The sequence below is a fragment of the Oncorhynchus gorbuscha genome, linkage group LG15 (genome assembly GCF_021184085.1).
Source record: "Oncorhynchus gorbuscha isolate QuinsamMale2020 ecotype Even-year linkage group LG15, OgorEven_v1.0, whole genome shotgun sequence".
Lineage (NCBI taxonomy): Eukaryota > Metazoa > Chordata > Actinopteri > Salmoniformes > Salmonidae > Oncorhynchus > Oncorhynchus gorbuscha.
Genome location: NC_060187.1, coordinates 52338824 through 52356339, shown reverse-complemented (window position 1 = coordinate 52356339; position 17516 = coordinate 52338824). Strand labels below are relative to the sequence as shown.

General features: G+C 41.6%; 1 protein-coding gene across 3 annotated transcripts in view; it reads right to left on the bottom strand.

Annotated features, from left to right (window-relative positions):
• Positions 1–17516, bottom strand: part of LOC123997477 (receptor-type tyrosine-protein phosphatase U-like) — a 313670-nt gene that overhangs the window by 36758 nt on the left and 259396 nt on the right. For 2 of the 3 annotated variants that reach the window (XM_046301752.1, XM_046301753.1), the window contains exons 18-25: positions 15046–15122; positions 13479–13496; positions 12745–12781; positions 11761–11858; positions 11023–11139; positions 3426–3580; positions 2895–3030; positions 1990–2139 (exon numbers count right to left, since the gene is read on the bottom strand). In XM_046301752.1, the coding sequence (XP_046157708.1) occupies positions 1990–2139; positions 2895–3030; positions 3426–3580; positions 11023–11139; positions 11761–11858; positions 12745–12781; positions 13479–13496; positions 15046–15122 (788 nt within the window). The remainder of the gene's footprint in view (positions 1–1989; positions 2140–2894; positions 3031–3425; positions 3581–11022; positions 11140–11760; positions 11859–12744; positions 12782–13478; positions 13497–15045; positions 15123–17516) is intronic. The other variant, XM_046301754.1, reaches the window with a different exon arrangement.

Below are 17516 nucleotides of genomic sequence, written 5' to 3'. Positions count from 1 at the left end.
ACAAGTCTTTAACACCATTTTAAAGATACAATTCTCATTACACAGTGTCTGATTTCAAAAAGGATTTACAGCTAAAGCTCCACAAACGATTGATTATGTTAGGTCACCACCAAGCCACAGAAAAACACAGCCATTTTTTCCAGCCAAAGAGAGGAGTCACAAAAAGCAGAAATAGAGATAAAATTAATCACTAACCTTTGATGATCTTCATCAGATGACTTCATGTATGTTTTGTTTGATAAAGTTAATATTTATATAAAAAAATCTATGAGTTTACATTGGTGCGTTATGTTCAGTATTTCTAAAACATGCGGTGGTATTGCAGAGAGCCATATCAATTTACAGAAATACTCATAATAAACATTGATAAAGTTACGACTATTATACATAAAACTTTAGATACACTTCTCCTTAATGCAACGCTGTGTCAGATTTTTCAAAAACTTTGCGGAGAAAGCAAACCATGCAATAATCTGAGTACAGCCTTTAGACAACAAAGCAGCCAAAAAGATACCCGCCATATTGGGTAGTCAACATTACTCAGAAATGTTAAATATTCACTTACCTTTGATGATCTTTATCAGAATGCACTCCCAGGAATCCCAGTTCCACCATAAATGTTTGATTTGTTCGATAATGTCCATCAGTTATGTCCAAATAACTTATTTTGTTAGGGCGTTTGGTAAACAAATCCAAAAGCACGTTCAGGTCGCGCCGAACGTCGGATGAAAAGTTCAAAAAGTTCCGTTACAGTCCGTAGAAACATGCCAAACTAAGTATGGAATCAATCTTTAGGATGTTATTAACATTGTTTCAACCGGACAATTCCTTTGTCTGTACAAATAAAGTGGAACGTACAAATGAACCTTTCACGTGAGCAGACCGGGGCTGTGGCACTCTGCCAGACCACTCACTCAAAGAGCCCTTATGAGCCCCTCCGTTAGAGTGGAATCTTCAAAACAGGTTCTAAATACTGTTGACATCTAGTGGAAGCCTTGCGAAGTGAAACATAACTAATATTCCACTGTATCTTCAATGGGGGCTGAGTTGAAAAACTACAAACCTCAGATTTCCAACTTCCAGGTTGGATTTTTTTCTCAGGTTTTTGCCTGCAGTATGAGTTCTGTTATACTCACAGACATCATTCAATCCGTTTTAGAAACATCAGAGTGTTTTCTATCCAATGCTACTAATAATATGCATATATTAGCATCTGGGACTGAGTAGGAGGCAGTTTACTCTGGGCACACTTTTCATCCAAAACGTGAAAATGCTGCCCCCTAGCCCAAACAGGTTAAGGGAGAAATAAAAGTTTATGGCCCACTTAGTGGCCTGCCTAGCACTAAAGACACAATGTTTGTACAGATGTGTAGGAGGAGACTCAGCCTAGGAGGAAGGGTTAAGCATAAGTGCTTGTGTGAAAATGTTTTTGTCTAATAAGGTGTCTTGACCCTCTGGGAAGAATAAACTTGGTTAAGCTTTCATAGTGTCTGTTAAGTTTTTGTATTTAACCTTTAATTAACTAGGCAAGTCGGCTAAGAACAAATACTTATTTACAATGACAGCCTCCCAGGGAACAGTGGGATAACTGCCTTGTTCAGGGGCAGAACAACAAATGTTTACCTTGTCAGCTCGGGGATTCAATCCAGCAAACTTTCGGTTACTGCTCTAACCACTAGGCTACCTGCCACCCCAAGAATGCTGAGTTAATCAGTCTACATTGTCCTGTTTTCTGCTACAATGTGTTGGACTTCTGAGCCATGCAGCATTGTTACATCAAGTTCAGGCCAGACACAACTTCTGTCTGATCCCCTCTAGTCCACCAGCAACAAAGTCAAAATATCCAACAGTGCTTCAATTCAGTATTCTAGGTTGGGGTTGTGTTGTGTTGTTTGTTTTGTCTTAACCTTTTCTGTGAAGTCACTGAAATCAAATAGTATTTCACAAGGAAACAGAATATGTATTATTTAATTCCAGTGTGTGACTGACCTGGAACTCATCTCGTAGCTGGGAGGAGTTGCTCTGAGAGTCCAAACACAGCATGTCTTTGTAGATGAGTGCAAACTCATTCACCAAGATTGCCGTCTCTCCACACAGACAAGCCTCCAGGATGGCATCATGGATAAATATGTACTGCTCCTGCAGATAGAGAGAAAGGGGTGAGAGAGAGGTGTGTATGGAGAGAGAGAAAGAGAGAGAGAGAGAGGAGACGAAAAGGGGGGGAGAGAAAGACAGAACAACAAAACAGAGAGAGTAAGAACATGAAGAACATAGGATGATATCACAAAGAAAGTGGGCGAAGTATGATACAGAGGACAAGGGGGGTTTTAGAGAAAGTGAGAGGGGGAGAGATAAGAAAGAGAGAACAACAGAACAGGGAGAGTTAGAACATAAATAACATAGGACCATATCACAAAGAAAGAGTATGAGGTGTGGAAGGGTGGCGAGAGAGAAATCTCATTACCTGCCATGATGTGAATTAAATATAAGCTATAATATTGTACAGTGTATCAAAGAGCGGTGGGAGACTGAATAAATATGTCTAAATAAATAAACATTTGCAGTGTATATATTTCATTAGAGCACCCCTACAAATAACTACAAATGTAATACACAGCTAAACCAATATTGGATTTACATAATACGATTAAGATGCTACATCAACGAAAGAAAAGCAACTTGCTTTTGCATTGCACTGTGACAATGTAAGCTTTCGCATCTCGGAACCATCGACCTATACACAAGTCCCAGTGGACGAGCTAGGCCAGAATATTCCCCTCACTCTCTCCGAGTTCCCCAAACACAATACAGAAAATACAGATGTAAGGAGACCAGAGAGGTGTGAATCATTTTATCTTCCCCCACTGAAATGTACTGTAGGCCAGCCCATTCACCTCTGTCTGGATCATGTTAATGCGTCGTGAGCAGAGGGTTTTGACACAGTTGTAGATGTCCACCACACCCTCACACTCGGCCATGTCCAACATGACGTCCAGCACGATGTAGCAGCCTGTGCGGCCCGCCCCCACACTGACACAGAGACACAGGGAGAACAACATGTCACTGACCTTTGACCCTTTAGGACAAGCCTTCACATACAATACTGGAATAACAGTGTTCAGATAAGGGTTGAAAGCAACTCTTGGCTCTCTCTTTCTTTGGGTGACATGAAAATAATATAATCAGGGCTGGGGATGGATGCAATTCCCCTATACAAGGCATCAGCCACAGCAGGTAAAACTGGTTGAAATAGCGTCCGACTCATAACGAATGTAAAACTGTTTAAAATGGTGTCATTTCTATCAGTTTTGCCCACTGGGACTAAGCTTTAAAGCTTTGAAAACACAAAGTAGTAATGGTTGCATGAGCATTGACAGCTAGCAGGAAGTGATGTACTGCAATATGCGTTGATTGGAGGCTGGTACCTGCAGTGGACGACTACAGGTCCAGCATCGGGGGGCGTGGATGCTTTGACCCGCCGTATGAAGGCCAGCAGGCCTGTGGCGTGGTAGGGAACCCCATGCTCCGGCCAGGACGTGAAGTGGAACTGACGCACCTCGTGTTTAGCCGAATAGCCCATCTGTGGAAACACAACATCAGAAGAAGAACAAAAAGAAGATTACATGAGTTACAGTTCCTTCAGAAAGTATTCATACCCCTTGACATTTTGTTGTATTACAGCCTGAATTCAAAATGGAGTAAATATTTGTTTTCAAACCCATCTACACACAATACCCCATGTTTTTATAAATGTTAGCTAATTTATTGAAAATCAAAAACATATATTTAATTTACCTAAGCATTCACACCCATGAGTCAAAACATTGTAGAAGCACCTTTGGCAGTGGTTACAGCTGGGTACGTCTCTAATAGCTTTGCACACTTGGATTGTGCAAAATTTGCCCATAATTATTTTCAAAATTCTACAAGCTCTTTCAAAATGGTTGTTGATCATTGCTAGACAACCATTTTCAGTTCTTGCCATAGATTTTCAAGTAGATTTATGTCAAAACTGTAACATTCACTGTCTTCTTTGTAAGCAACTCCAGTATAGATTTGGCCTTGCATTTTAGGTTTGTATTTGTATTGATTATGGATCCCCATTGCAGCAGCTACTCTTGCTGAGGTCCAGCCAAAAAAAGGCAATTTTAAAAACATTACAATACATTCACAGATTTCACAACACACTGTGTGCCCTCAGGCCCATACTCCACCACTACCACTTTGGGGCGGCAGCGTAGCCTAGTGGTTAGAGTGTTGGATTAGTAACCGGAAGGTTGCGAGTTCAAACCCCCGAGCTGACAAGGTGCAAATCTGTCGTTCTGCCCCTGAACAGGCAGTTAACCCGCTGTTCCCAGGCCGTCATTGAAAATAAGAATGTGTTCTTAACTGACTTGCCTGGTTAAATAAAGGTGAAATTAAAAAAATTAAATACCACATTTCTACAATACAAAATCCTGTGTGTATGTTATTGTGCATGTGTCTGTGTTTATATTGCTTCACAGTCCCCACTGTTCCATAAGGTACATGTTTATTTATTTTTAAATCAAATTCTACTGCTTGCGTCAGTTACTCGATGTGGAATAGTTTTCCATGTCGTCATGGCTCTATGTAGTACTGTGTGCCTCCCATAGTCTGTTCTGGACTTGGGGACTGTGAAGAGACCACTTGTGGAATGCCTTGTGGGGTATGCATGGGTGTGCGAGCTGTGTGCCAGTAGTTCAAACAGACAGCTTGGCGCATTCAACATGCAAGTAGTGAGGAAGTTAATCTCTCCTCCACTTTGAGCCCGGACAGATTGACATATATATTATTGATGTTACTCTGGGTACATCCGAGGGCCAGCCGCGCTGCCCTGTTCTGAGCAAGTCCCTTTTTGTGGTATCTGACCACATGACTGAACAGTAGTCCTGTAAAGAAGGTAGAGCAGCGCTTCATTATGGACAGACTTCTCCCCATCTTAACTACTGTTGTATCAATATGTTTGACCATGGCAGTTTACAATCCAGGGTTACTCCAAGCAGTTTAGTCATCTCCACATGCTCAATTTCCACAGAATGTATTACAAGATTTAGTTGAGGTTTAATCAATCATCAGCCATTCGTGTAAGTGCTGTGCTTGTTGAATATCCTTCCCGATAAGCATGTTGAAAGTCTGGTATTCTAGTGGTTAGACTGTTGGGCCAGGAACTGAAAGGTTGCTGGATCGAATCGCCGAGCTGACAAGGTAAAAATATGTGGTTCTGCCGCTGAGCAAGGCAGTTAACCGACTGTTCCCTGGGTGCCGAAGACATGCATGTTGATTATGGCAGCCGCCTGCACCTCTCGGATTCAGAAGGGTTGGGTTAAATGCGGAACACAGTTTTCAGTTGAATGCATTCTGTTGTACAACTGACTACGTATCACCCTTTCCCCTTGTCAATTTGTTTACTGTAAAAAAGCATTGTATCTGGTCAAACACCATTTTTTCTAAACATTTGCTAAGGTTTGGTAACAGGCTGATTGGTCGGCTATTTGAACCAGTAAAGGGGGATTTACTATTCTTTGGTAGCAGAATTACTTTTGCTTCCCTCCAGGATTGGGGGCACACACTTTCTATTAGGGTTGAATTGAAAATACGGCAAACATGAGTGCCAATATTGTCCGCTATTTTCTACATTAATTTTCCATCCGAGTTCTCAGAACCCTGTGGCTTGTCATTGTTGATAGAAAAATCATTATTTAACCTCTTCAACATTCACTTTACGGAATTCAAAATTACAATGCTTGTCTTTCATAGTTTGGTCAGCGATACTTCTGTAGTGTCAGCGTTTGTTGCTGGCATGTCATGCCTAAGTTTGCCAATTAAAACGGTTTTGTAATGAATGAGCCATCGATTCAAGAGCGGAGTTAGCATTTCCTTCTTAATGTATAGGGGGCAGCATTTTCACTTTTGGATAAATAGCGTGCCCAATTTCAACTTCCTGCTACTCATGCCAAGAATATAAGATATGCATATCATTAGTCATCTGAAGTTTCTAAAACTGTTTGAATCATGGCTGTGAGTATAACAGAACTTATGTAGCAGGTAAAACCCTGAGGACTAACCATTCAGATGTTTTTTGAGGTCTCTGTCCAGTGAGTTCTCAATGGGAAACGGTATTTCTTAGGAACTTGTTTTCAGTTCCTACCGCTTCCACTGGATGTCACTAGTCTCTGGAATTTGGTTGGGGTTATGCATTTGTGAACACAGATAGACCAGTCTTCAATTTGATCGATTATTAATGTTTAAAAATACCTAAAGTTGTATTTCAAAAGTAGTTTGAAATGTTTTGGCAAAGTTTACAGGCAACTTTTGAAATATTTTGTAGTGACGTTGCGCAATTTGGAAGCTGTTTTTTTCTGGATCAAACGCGCCAAATAAATGGACATTTTGGATATATATGGACGGAATTAATCGAACAAAAGGACCAATTGTGATGTTTATGGGACATATTGGAGTGACAACAAAAGAAGCTTGTCAAAGGTAAGGCATGTTTTATATTTTATTTATGCAGGGTTGAAATATGCTACCCTCTTTGTTTACTGCTGTGCTATCATCATATAGCTTCTTATGCTTTCGCGGAAAAGCCTTTTTAAAATCTGACATGTTGGCTGGATTCACAACGAGTGTAGCTTTAATTTACTATCTTACATGTGTGATTTAATGAAAGTTTGATTTTTATATAATTTATTTGAATTTGCCGCGCTGCATTTTCCCTGGCTTTTGGCAGAGTGGGACGCAAGCGTCCCCTATACCATGAGAAGTTAAGGTGCTCCATTTTACAATCAATCTTCATGTCATTTATCTTAGTTTCAGTGTAATTTCTTCTTTTTATTCAGTTTAGTCACATGATGTCTCAATTTGCAATACGTTTGCCAATCGGTTGTGCAGCCAGACCTATTTGCCATTCCTTTCGACCTCATCCTTCTCAACCATACAATGTTTCTATTTCTCACCAATCCACAGGGATTTTACGGTTTTCACAGTCATAATGGGTGCATGCTTAATTGTAACTGGAATAAGCAATTTCATAAATATGTCAAGTGCAACATCTATTTGCTCCTCATTACGCACCATGAACCAACAAATATTCTTTACATCAACAACATAGGAATCACTACAAAAATGATCATATGACCAGTTATATACTATATTAGGCCCAGCAGTTGAAACTTTGGTTTTCCTAGATATGGCTACTATACTGTGATCCCCACATCCGATGGATTTGGATACCGCTTTAAACCAAATTTCTGCAGCATTAGGAAAGACATGATCAATACATGTTGATGATTTAATTTCTGTGCTGCTTGTAACTACCCTGGTAGATTGACGGATAAACCTGAACCAGGTTACAGGCACTGGCTACAGATTGAAGCTTTTTCTTTAGTGGGGAGCTTGATGAAAGCCAGTCCATTTAAATCACCCGGAAAACATATCACTCTGAATCACATACATTATCAAGCATGTTATCCAGATACTGACTGTTAGCACTTGGTGGTATATAGCAGCTTCCCACAAGAATGGGTTTTAGGTGAAGCATATTAACATGTAGACATATTAATTCAAAGGTATTTAACATGAGATCCTCTCTAATCTTTACAGGAATGTGGTTCTGAATATAAACAGCAACACCTCCACCACTGGCATTTCTGTCTTTTCCTTAAATGTTATAACACTGTATTGCTACCACTGTATCATCAAAGGCATTATCTAAGTGAGTTTCAGAGATAGAATATGAATGTCATCTGTTACCCGCAAATGATTGATTTCATGAACCTTGTTTCTTAATCTACATATGTTAACGTGGGCTATTTTGAGCAATTTTTTACGCTTTACTGGGAAGCTTAGCAGAAATAGATATGCTCATGTTATTTACAGTTGAGGTCAGAAGTTTACATACACTTAGGTTGGAGTCATTCATTTGTTTTTCAACCACTTCACAAATGTCTTGTTAACAAACTATACTTTTGGCAAGTCGGTTAGGACATATACTTTGTGCATGACACAAGTCATTTTTCCAACAATTGTTTACAGACAGATTATTTATTTTACTTATAATTCACTGTATCACAATTCCAGTGTGTCAGACGTTTACTTACACTAAGTTGACTGTCCCTTTAACCTGCTACTCCTACCCACTACTTTTTCGAACATTCTGTTAAAAATCGCACAACATTTCAGCGCCCTGCTGCTCATGCCAGGAATATAGTATATGCATATGATTAGTATGTGTGGATAGAAAACACTCAGACGTTTATAAAACTGGTTAAATCACGGCTGTGACTATAACAGAACGTGCGTTTCATCGAAAAGCGCAGGAAAATCTGATCACTGAAAATTGGAAAATATATCAATGCGCCACTTGCTGAATATAGGTTTCTCTTGTTTTGGTTTGTTTTATTGCTGTTATTGGTCTGTTTAATTGTGTCGTATGCTTCATCTAGTTCTGATCACATACGCTGTGCATTTTTTTATAGATTTATAAAAAATGACCTGGGAAAGCAAATTACCTGGGAAAGCAAATTACCTGGAGCCGAGATTGCAATTCCTACAGCTTCCACACAATGTCAATAGTCTTGTCATTTGCCTAGGCTTTGTTTCTTGGTCAAACGAAGAAGAGACAGCCCATTTCTTCAGGTCTCCGACCGGATATTTTGGTTGAGATTTACCCAGACATTATTTCCAGACGTACCCCTATAGAATATACATCGCCTCGTGATCAATTTGATCGCTTATTAACGTTTACTAATACCTAAAGTTGCACTACAAAAGTATTTCGAAGTGTTTTGTGAAAGTTTATCGTCAACTTTTTTAATGTAAAAAAATGACGTTACGTTATAAGACGCTATTTTTTTCAGTTTATCACACAGTCTTCATAGATCGATATCTAGGCTATATATGGACCGATTTAATCGAAAAAAAGACCCAATAGTGATTATGGGACATCTAGGAGTTCCAACAAAGAAGATGGTCAAAGGTAATGAATGTTTTATATTTTATTTGTGCGGTTTGTGTAGCGCCGACTATGCTAATTATTTTGTTTATGTCCCCTGCGGGTCTTTTGGGGTGTTACATGCTATCAGATAATAGCTTCTCATGCTTTCGCCGAAAAGCATTTTAAAAATCTGACTTGTTGCCTGGATTCACAACGAGTGTAGCTTCAATTCAATACCCTGCATGTGTATTTTAATGAACGTTTGAGTTTTAACTAGTACTATTAGCATTTAGCGTAGCGCATTTGCATTTCCAGATGTCTAGATGGGACGCCTGCGTGTCAGGTAGGAGCAAGAGGTTAAACAGCTTGGAAAATTCCAGAAAATGATTTTATGGCTTTAGAAGCTTCTGATAGGCTATTTGGCATCATGTAAGTCAATTGGAGGTGTACCTGTGGATGTATTTCAAGGCCTACCTTCAAACACTTTGCCTCTTTGCTTGACATCATGGGAATATCAAAATAAATCAGCCAAGACCAAAAAAAGAAAATTGTAGACCTCCACAAGTCTGGTTCATCCTTGGGAGCAATTTTCAAACGCCTGAAGGTACCAAACAATAGTACGTAAGTATAAACTACTCCAAAACCGCCACAAAAAAGCCAGACTACAGTTTGCAACTGCACATGGGGACAAAGATCATACTTTTTGGAGAAATGTCCTCTGGTCTGACGAAACAAAAATAGAACTGTTTGGCCGGGGATGCTTGCAGGCCAAAGAACACCATCTCAACCATGAAGCACGGGGGTGGCAGCATCATGTTGTGGGGGTGCTTTGCTGCAGGAGGGATTGGTGCACTTCACAAATTAGATGGCTTCATGAGGAATAAAAAGTATATGGATATCTTGAAGCAACATCTCAAGACATCAGTCGGGAAGTTAAAGCTTGGTCACAAATTGGTCTTCCAATGGACAATGACCCCAGGCATACTTCCAGAGTTGTAAAAAAATGGCTTAAGGACACAATGTCAAGGTATTGGAGTGGCCATCACAAAGCCCTGACCTCAATCCGATAGAAAATTTGTGGGCACAACTGAAAAAGTGTGTGCGAGAACTTTGCTGTTCCCCTCTTAGCAGCTGTACTCGTACAGTGGTGCTCCCACAGAGAGTGGCGGCAACAGTGAAATGATAATTCTGTGTTTGTGCCACTGTCACTCCGCAGAGTTGCTCTGAGCCGCTCCATGGAGAGACCCTGGCGTTGATTGACAGGATGGTCTACTGAGAGCAATGAACTCTTCAAGCTCAGGTGCTGTCATTGTAGAAGCAGCAATGCCTCAGCTGTGTGTGTGGGGGGGGGGGGGGGTTAAGTAGCTTGGGTTATTAAATACTCTCACTGCAGGCATATTTAATCAGAGGGCCCTCGATGGTCATCGTCTCTGAGTCACATTGGTCTGTACATCAGGAGCTGTTGTTTATTCTAATCTCTCTACATCGTATTTATGCATCGTCAGGCAGTAAGACAATGTCTACTCAAGTCAGTGTATGCCAACTGCTGCGGTCTCTGCAATGTTTATGAGCATTGGGAATGAGACAGGTACAGGGGCCAACTCAGTAACAAAGGAGAGGAAAGAGCCATAGAGTATTATTTCCTACTATCACCCCTCTTTAGTCAGAGACAGGGTGCTATATGTCCGCCAAGTGCCTTTATCAGAAAGAGGAGTCAGAGGCCTCTGTGGAGCCACGTTCTCTGAATAGGATGCATTCACAACAGAAGCACGTCATAATTGAGACAGATTGACTGCTGGTTCTGTTCAGTTGGACTGATAAACATCACAGACTCTCTATTATAGAATATTGCTTGGAAACGCTGGATGAAGAAACAATGCCATCATGGTATATTTGAGCAGTATTTGAGCAGTGAATCCATAAGAAACCCAAATAAGAAAAGAATGAGGGAAAGATACTTAGTAATAGCTGGGATTTGTCCTGTACAAGTAAAATCCATGTGATACGTCATCGACGTAGACTGACTCAATGTCAAAAATGTGCAGGTACAGAATGGTTTGACTTACCCTCTCCAAGGCAAAAGTACGAACTGTGTACTCTGAAAGTGTGTCCAGCTTCAGCAGTGTAATCTTGATGTCTCCATACATCTCACTGTCATCAGGCCAGTATTTACAGCATTTCACCTGGTCAACAGAGACAAATTACATTTGATCAAATACGCATACAAGGATAGTCACAGAAATGTGTTTGACATGTGTTTGACCAAGCAGTGTTACTTGTTGGAGAATTATGTTACCTACTGCTCAGCATGAAATATATGTAAGGAAGGAGACACAGAACAATTATACTTAAATTCAGCCCCAACAAAATCAACCAGTTCTTCCATAGATAGAGGAGGTAACTATATAATAGTCTTTAATGAGGGGGAACATAATATCTAAAACTGGGCCACCACTAATGTTTTCCATTAAGGCACAAAAGGATTTTTGTAACTTTTTATTTAGGTTAGATGTTTTTTTTCAGCTGACGAACAATCCAGAGCTAATGTAACGATTATGGAGTACAGCTGCTAAGAGGGAACAGCAACGTTGATGTACTGATATTGATAGAAACATTTTGTCATCCTAACCATTATGTCTACGTTTATGACTTCAGAAGAAAATAACGGGACAAAGACTATAGCATTTACATTCTGCAGGTGTTTCAATTACTCTTATGTCTGTCTGAGCAAATAGCAAGGGACCTGCATACAGTACAGAGAAAATGTTGTGTCCCCCTTTGCACTGTGTGAGTGTGAGACTCACCCTGCCTATCTCTACCAGTTTAGTGATCATGACGATGCTGAAGCAGTTCTCCTGCCACACCATCCTCCAGAAGTCATACACTGTCTCCTGTTTGGGCCCTATGGGACAAAGAGGTAAAACCATCACATCAACCATCTCAGTCAAAAACAAATTATCAATATGACTAGGGCCAGGATTGTTTCCTGACCACGTGACCTGATACTACTGTACTAAGTCACTTTTCTTGGACACAGGATCAAGGTACACGTAATTAAAGTTGTGCTGTACAGTGCTTCATAGCAGTGTTTATTGGCCTGTGCCAGCGAACTGTGGCTCAGTATGAGAAGTGACAGGTGAAACAGGAAACTAATCATATGGCTGAGGAAGACACTAAGAATAGCTTAATCACTCAGACTCACACTCTATCACACTTTCTCTCTCTCTCTCACTGTCAGAGAGAGAGTGAGTTTGTGAAAGATAAGTGAGTAGCTAGATACGCTAGGAGAGGGTTTAACTGATGCTGAGGTGTGTATCTACACATCCAAACATGCACGCATGGAAAAGCTTGCACACACACAAAAGGGAAACTGGATGATTGACAGAGGGAGATCTGTAGGCTCTCGCACACACACACACACACACACACACACACACACACACACACACACACACACACACACACACACACACACACACACACACACACACACACACACACACACACACACACACACACACACACACACACACACACACACACACACACACACACACACACACACACACACACTCTCTGTCTCCATGTATCACCCACCCCATGTCATGCAGTGGGTTGGCGGGTCAAACATGCAGTCACCTTTTGATTGGATGGAGAGACACTTGAGATCTGTCTGTGTCACTGTTGCTAGGTCCTACGTAGAAGTTCATTGGGTAGGTTGGTCAACCTCAATTTTACACACAAAAACACACGCAAGCACCCAACTCCAGACATGGCGGGACACTCACCCTGAGTGGCTATGAAGTGGTTGGATCGATGGTAGCCCTGAAAAAGAGAACAGGGGTGACATGCTTAGTAAGCCATCTGTGCCCCAGACAGCGCTTTCAGCATGCCTACGGCATCCACGCACCACCTCAACCGGTCATAGTGGTAACCGTAACCTCCTGAGATTTGACCTCATGCAAGCACAAGTAATATAACTACATAGGGACACTTGTCACATGCTGGAGATGACAAGGCATGCCAGTGGGTATGGTGAAAATGACACAGCTCTATATGCTTACAGGTCACACAAACAATGGGCCAAGGCAGTCTCGTCTTCCGCAGATATGGGAGCTCCTTCAAACGTGCATTCCTCTTTACTTAGCGGTTATCTTTGATTTAGGTTTGCTCGAGAAAAGGGTCACAATACCTCTCAACTGTATTGCCAGAGTGCAATGGTGCTCTTGTTATTCTACTGTAAGATGAGCTACTGGCTTGAAGCTTGGACATGGCTCAGGTGGAAATAGACAAACATCTAAGATTCAATGGCAGATAAAAGGAAAAGAGATGGCAACCCTCAGAGTTTCTTCACTCTGCTGCAATCTGAACATTGTGACACCTCGCAGCAGCTTGCTTTGTGCCAACTCTGAATGCAGGCTCCCAAACACTAGACTGAAGGGTTTGAATTTTGAAAGAGGGATGTGCTGCATGGGAAAGAGGGAAAATAAAGGGACAATAGAAAGAGCAGTGAATTACTTACTTCCCTGTTAATCCGAATCTACAGGGTCCAAAGTCGAGAAGGTGGGGAAGGTAGTAGAAAAAAAAGAGAGAAGAGATAGAAGCTAGTTAATGAAAGAAGATTGAGAAATCTAAGGTTGCAGACAGGAGGAGAACCTGTATAGAGAGGTGTGCTTGTTTACATACAGTATGTGTGTGTGAGGCTGAGTGTGTGTTTTGTGTGTGCGTGTGTGAGCGTGCGTGTGTGAGCGTGCGTGCATGCATTCGTTCATGTACGTGCTGCCATGTGTGTGTATTGCTTTGGACTGTCTCCCTATTTAACAAATTAGACGCTGTCGTATAGCATTCAGCAGGGTTCACTTGCTGAGTTTGATGATGGAAAATACTGCCCTGTATGTACTACAACACATGACAAACACAGGCAGCTGCCAAGCATGATTATACATACAGCACAATACTGTATACCCACACACACACAGCCACACATACAGGCACACAGCCAGGCGATGAGTGACAAAGAGATCAAATCAAATGCTAAAGAGAAAAACTATCTGAGAGCTCGCACTTCGTCAACCTCTGCTTTAACAAACAGAAAACACATTTCAGAGAGAGGATAAACTTTTCCATGTAACCTTTGGTGAAATAGTAATGCACTCTCCACAAGTACTCCCCTGTGGCAACGTATTTATTCATCATTCAGTGTCAGGCCTTGTCAGGGGGCCAACTTGGCCATAGAGCGAGCAGCACCCAAGCATTAAGTGGCATGTCTCTAATGATGTCTGGTCTCCCTGTGCCCTGACACTCTAATTGGCACCCTCACAATGGCAGGAGTCAAAATAGGACGGACCCATTTTAGTGCCCTCTCAAGTGCCCTCTCTATGCTAATGAAGTCCCCTAAAAGCATTTCTCCTCCACAAGTCCCCTCTTTCTATATCTCTCCCGGCATAACGATGTAAAAGGAATGCTTTCACCTTTCCGACGAGGCGTTTTAGACAAGTTTGTCTCTTATGATGGAATAACGTGCATTCATTACTGTACAGTCCAACAAATTGATGATGCATGTTGCTCTACGGGAAACACATTCCAGTTGATGCAGATGGAAACAAGAAGTATAATGAAGTAAAGGTGAGCAGCCAAAGAGATCATGTCTCAGAGATGCTTCCCGTCCATCCAGGGATTGAACAACATCAATCCAGTCTATTCAATTCAGAGGGATTGTTTTTTTTTACAAAGGGCTTTTACCGCCAGGACTTGGTATTATAAAATGAATGTATTGTCTATTAATAGCGTTGGATAAGGGGTTGTAGAGGTAGTCACCAAACAGACATGGCATCTGGCCGAATGCCAAGAGGAAGGTTTGTGATTGGATGGGGGTTGGGTGGATGGTGGGGTGAGCCTAGTGTTTCCAGGAATATGAATAACCTCTCACAGGTAAATCTGGGGAACAGGATTGCTTAGGGCGATACAAAATACTGTGAAATGGACTGTGTTTTTTCAGAAAGGGATAAGGAATGATTTGGTGTGTTTCCCAGTATAACACTGTGATTGGACAGGATTCTGAGCAGAAAGGAAAGGGAGCTGAAACTTACGTCTATGTAGTTGGCGTTGATGTAGTCGGAGTTGGGGTCTCCCAGGAGTGGGTGGAGCTTGACTCTGTGGCGGTTGTCTGGAATGGAAACATATGAATCACAATTTTTCAGTTTTTGATTTGTTAAAAAAGTTTGAAATATCCAATAAATGTCGTTCCACTTCATGATTGTGTCCCACTTGTTGTTGATTCTTCACAAAAAAATACAGTTTTAAATCTTTATGTTTGAAGCCTGAAATGTGGCAAAAGGTTGCAAAGTTCAAGGGGGCCGAATACTTTCGCAAGGCACTGTAACTTTCCTTTACTTTCAACCTAAGAAATAAAAGGTGTACAGCCATGTACACAACTGGCTCCCGGGTGGCGCTGTGGTCTAAGGCACTGCATCTCAGAGCAAGAGGCGTCACTACAGTCCTTGGTTCACATCCAGGCTGTATCATATTCGGGCTGTGATAGGGAGTCCCATAGGGCTGCGCACAATTGGCCCATCCAGGTTTGGCCGGGGTAGGTCGTCAATGTAAATAAGAATTTGTTCTTCACTGACTTGCCTAGTTAAAGGTTACATTTTAAATGTACAAACGGTATAAATACAGCCAAACAATACAGCCCACTCAACATGTGGTATAGTCGCATTGTACAGATCCAACTCAGGGTGATGACATCTTCCAAGGGGAAAGGTTACGGTCAATAATAACCATGCACACATGAATAGCAATCATACTATACTGCAGATAAGTACAATTCATATTTAATGTAATTATGTACATAGTGTCCACACTATAACACATCTCCCACCTTAATTTCAAAGGACAAGTACATCAGAGTGTCTAAGTTGGGAAACAGCAAGTCCTCAACTGGCAGCTTCATTAAATAGTACCCGCAAAACACCAGTTTCAACATCAACAGTGAGAGGCGACTCTGGGATGCTGGCTTTCTAGGCAGAGATCCTCTGTCCAGTGTCTATGTTCTTTTGCCCATCTAAATATTTTATTTTTATTGGCCAGTCTGAGATATGTATGTTTCTTTGTAATTCTGCCTAGAAGGCCAGCATCCCAGAGTCGCCTCTTCACTGTTGACGTTGAGACTGGTGTTATGCGGGTACTATTTAATGAAGCTGCCAGATGAGGACTAGTGAGGCGTCTGTTTCTCAAACTAGACAATCTAATGCACATGCCCTCTTGCTCAGTTGTACACTGGGGCCTCTCATGGTTAGAGACAGTTTGCACTGTTCTGTGAAGGGAGTAGTACACAGCGTTGTACGAGATCGTATTTAAAAAAAAATGTTTATATTTCACCTTTATTTAACCAGGTAGGCTGGTTGAGAACAAGTTGTCATTTACAACTGCGACCTGGCCATGATAAAGCAAAGCAGTGCGACACAAACAACGACACAGAGTTACACGTGGAAAAAACAAACAATCAATAACACAATAGAGCAAAAAAGTTTATATACAGTGTATGCAAATTAGGTAAGGGAGGTAAAGGCAATAAATAGGCAATAGTGGTGAAATAAATACAATTCAGCAATTAAACACGGAAGTGATAGATGTGCAGAAGATGAATGTGCAAGTAGAGATACTGGGAAGCAAAGGATCAAAAAACAACAAAAAAACAGTATGGGTTATTTACAGAAGGGCTGTGTACAGGTGCAGTGATCTGTTAGCTGCTCTGACAGCTGGTGCTTAAAGTTAGTGAGGGAGATATGGGTCTCCAGCTTCAGTGATTTTTGCAATTCGTTCCAGTCATTGGCAGCAGAGAACTGGAAGGATAGGCGGCCAAGGGAAGAATTGGCTTTGGGGGTGACCAGTGAAATATAACTGCTGGAGCGAGTGCTACGGGTGGGTGCTGCTATGGTGACCAGTGAGCTGAGATAACGCGGGGCTTTACCTAGCAAAGACTTAGATGACCTGGAGCCAGTGGGTTTGGTGACGAATATGAAGCGAGGTCCAGCCACCGATAGTATACAGATCGTAGTGGTGAGTAGTATATGGGGCTTTGGTGACAAAACGGGGGGCACTGTGATAGACTGCATTTACGAGGGTATGTTTGGCAGCAAGAGTGAAGGATGCTTTGTTGCGAAATAGGAAGCCCATTCTAGATTTCATTTTGGATTGGAGATGCTTAATGTGAGTCTGGAAGGAGAGTTTACAGTCTAACCAGACCCCTAGGTATTTAACCCTGTGGCACCCCCATAGAGATTACCAGAGGTCCGGACAACAGCCCTCCGATTTGACACACTGAAATCTGTCTGAGAAGTAGTTGGTGAACCAGGCAAGGCAGTCATTTGAGAAACCAAGGCTGTTGAGTATGCTGATAAGAATGCAGTGATAGACAAGGGACCTGCATACAGTACAGAGAAAAGCCAGAGTCGAAAGCCTTGGCCAGGTCGATGAATACGGCTGCACAGTATTGTCTCTTATCGATGGCGGTTATGATATTGTTTAGGACCTTGAGCGTGGCTGAGGTGCTCCCATG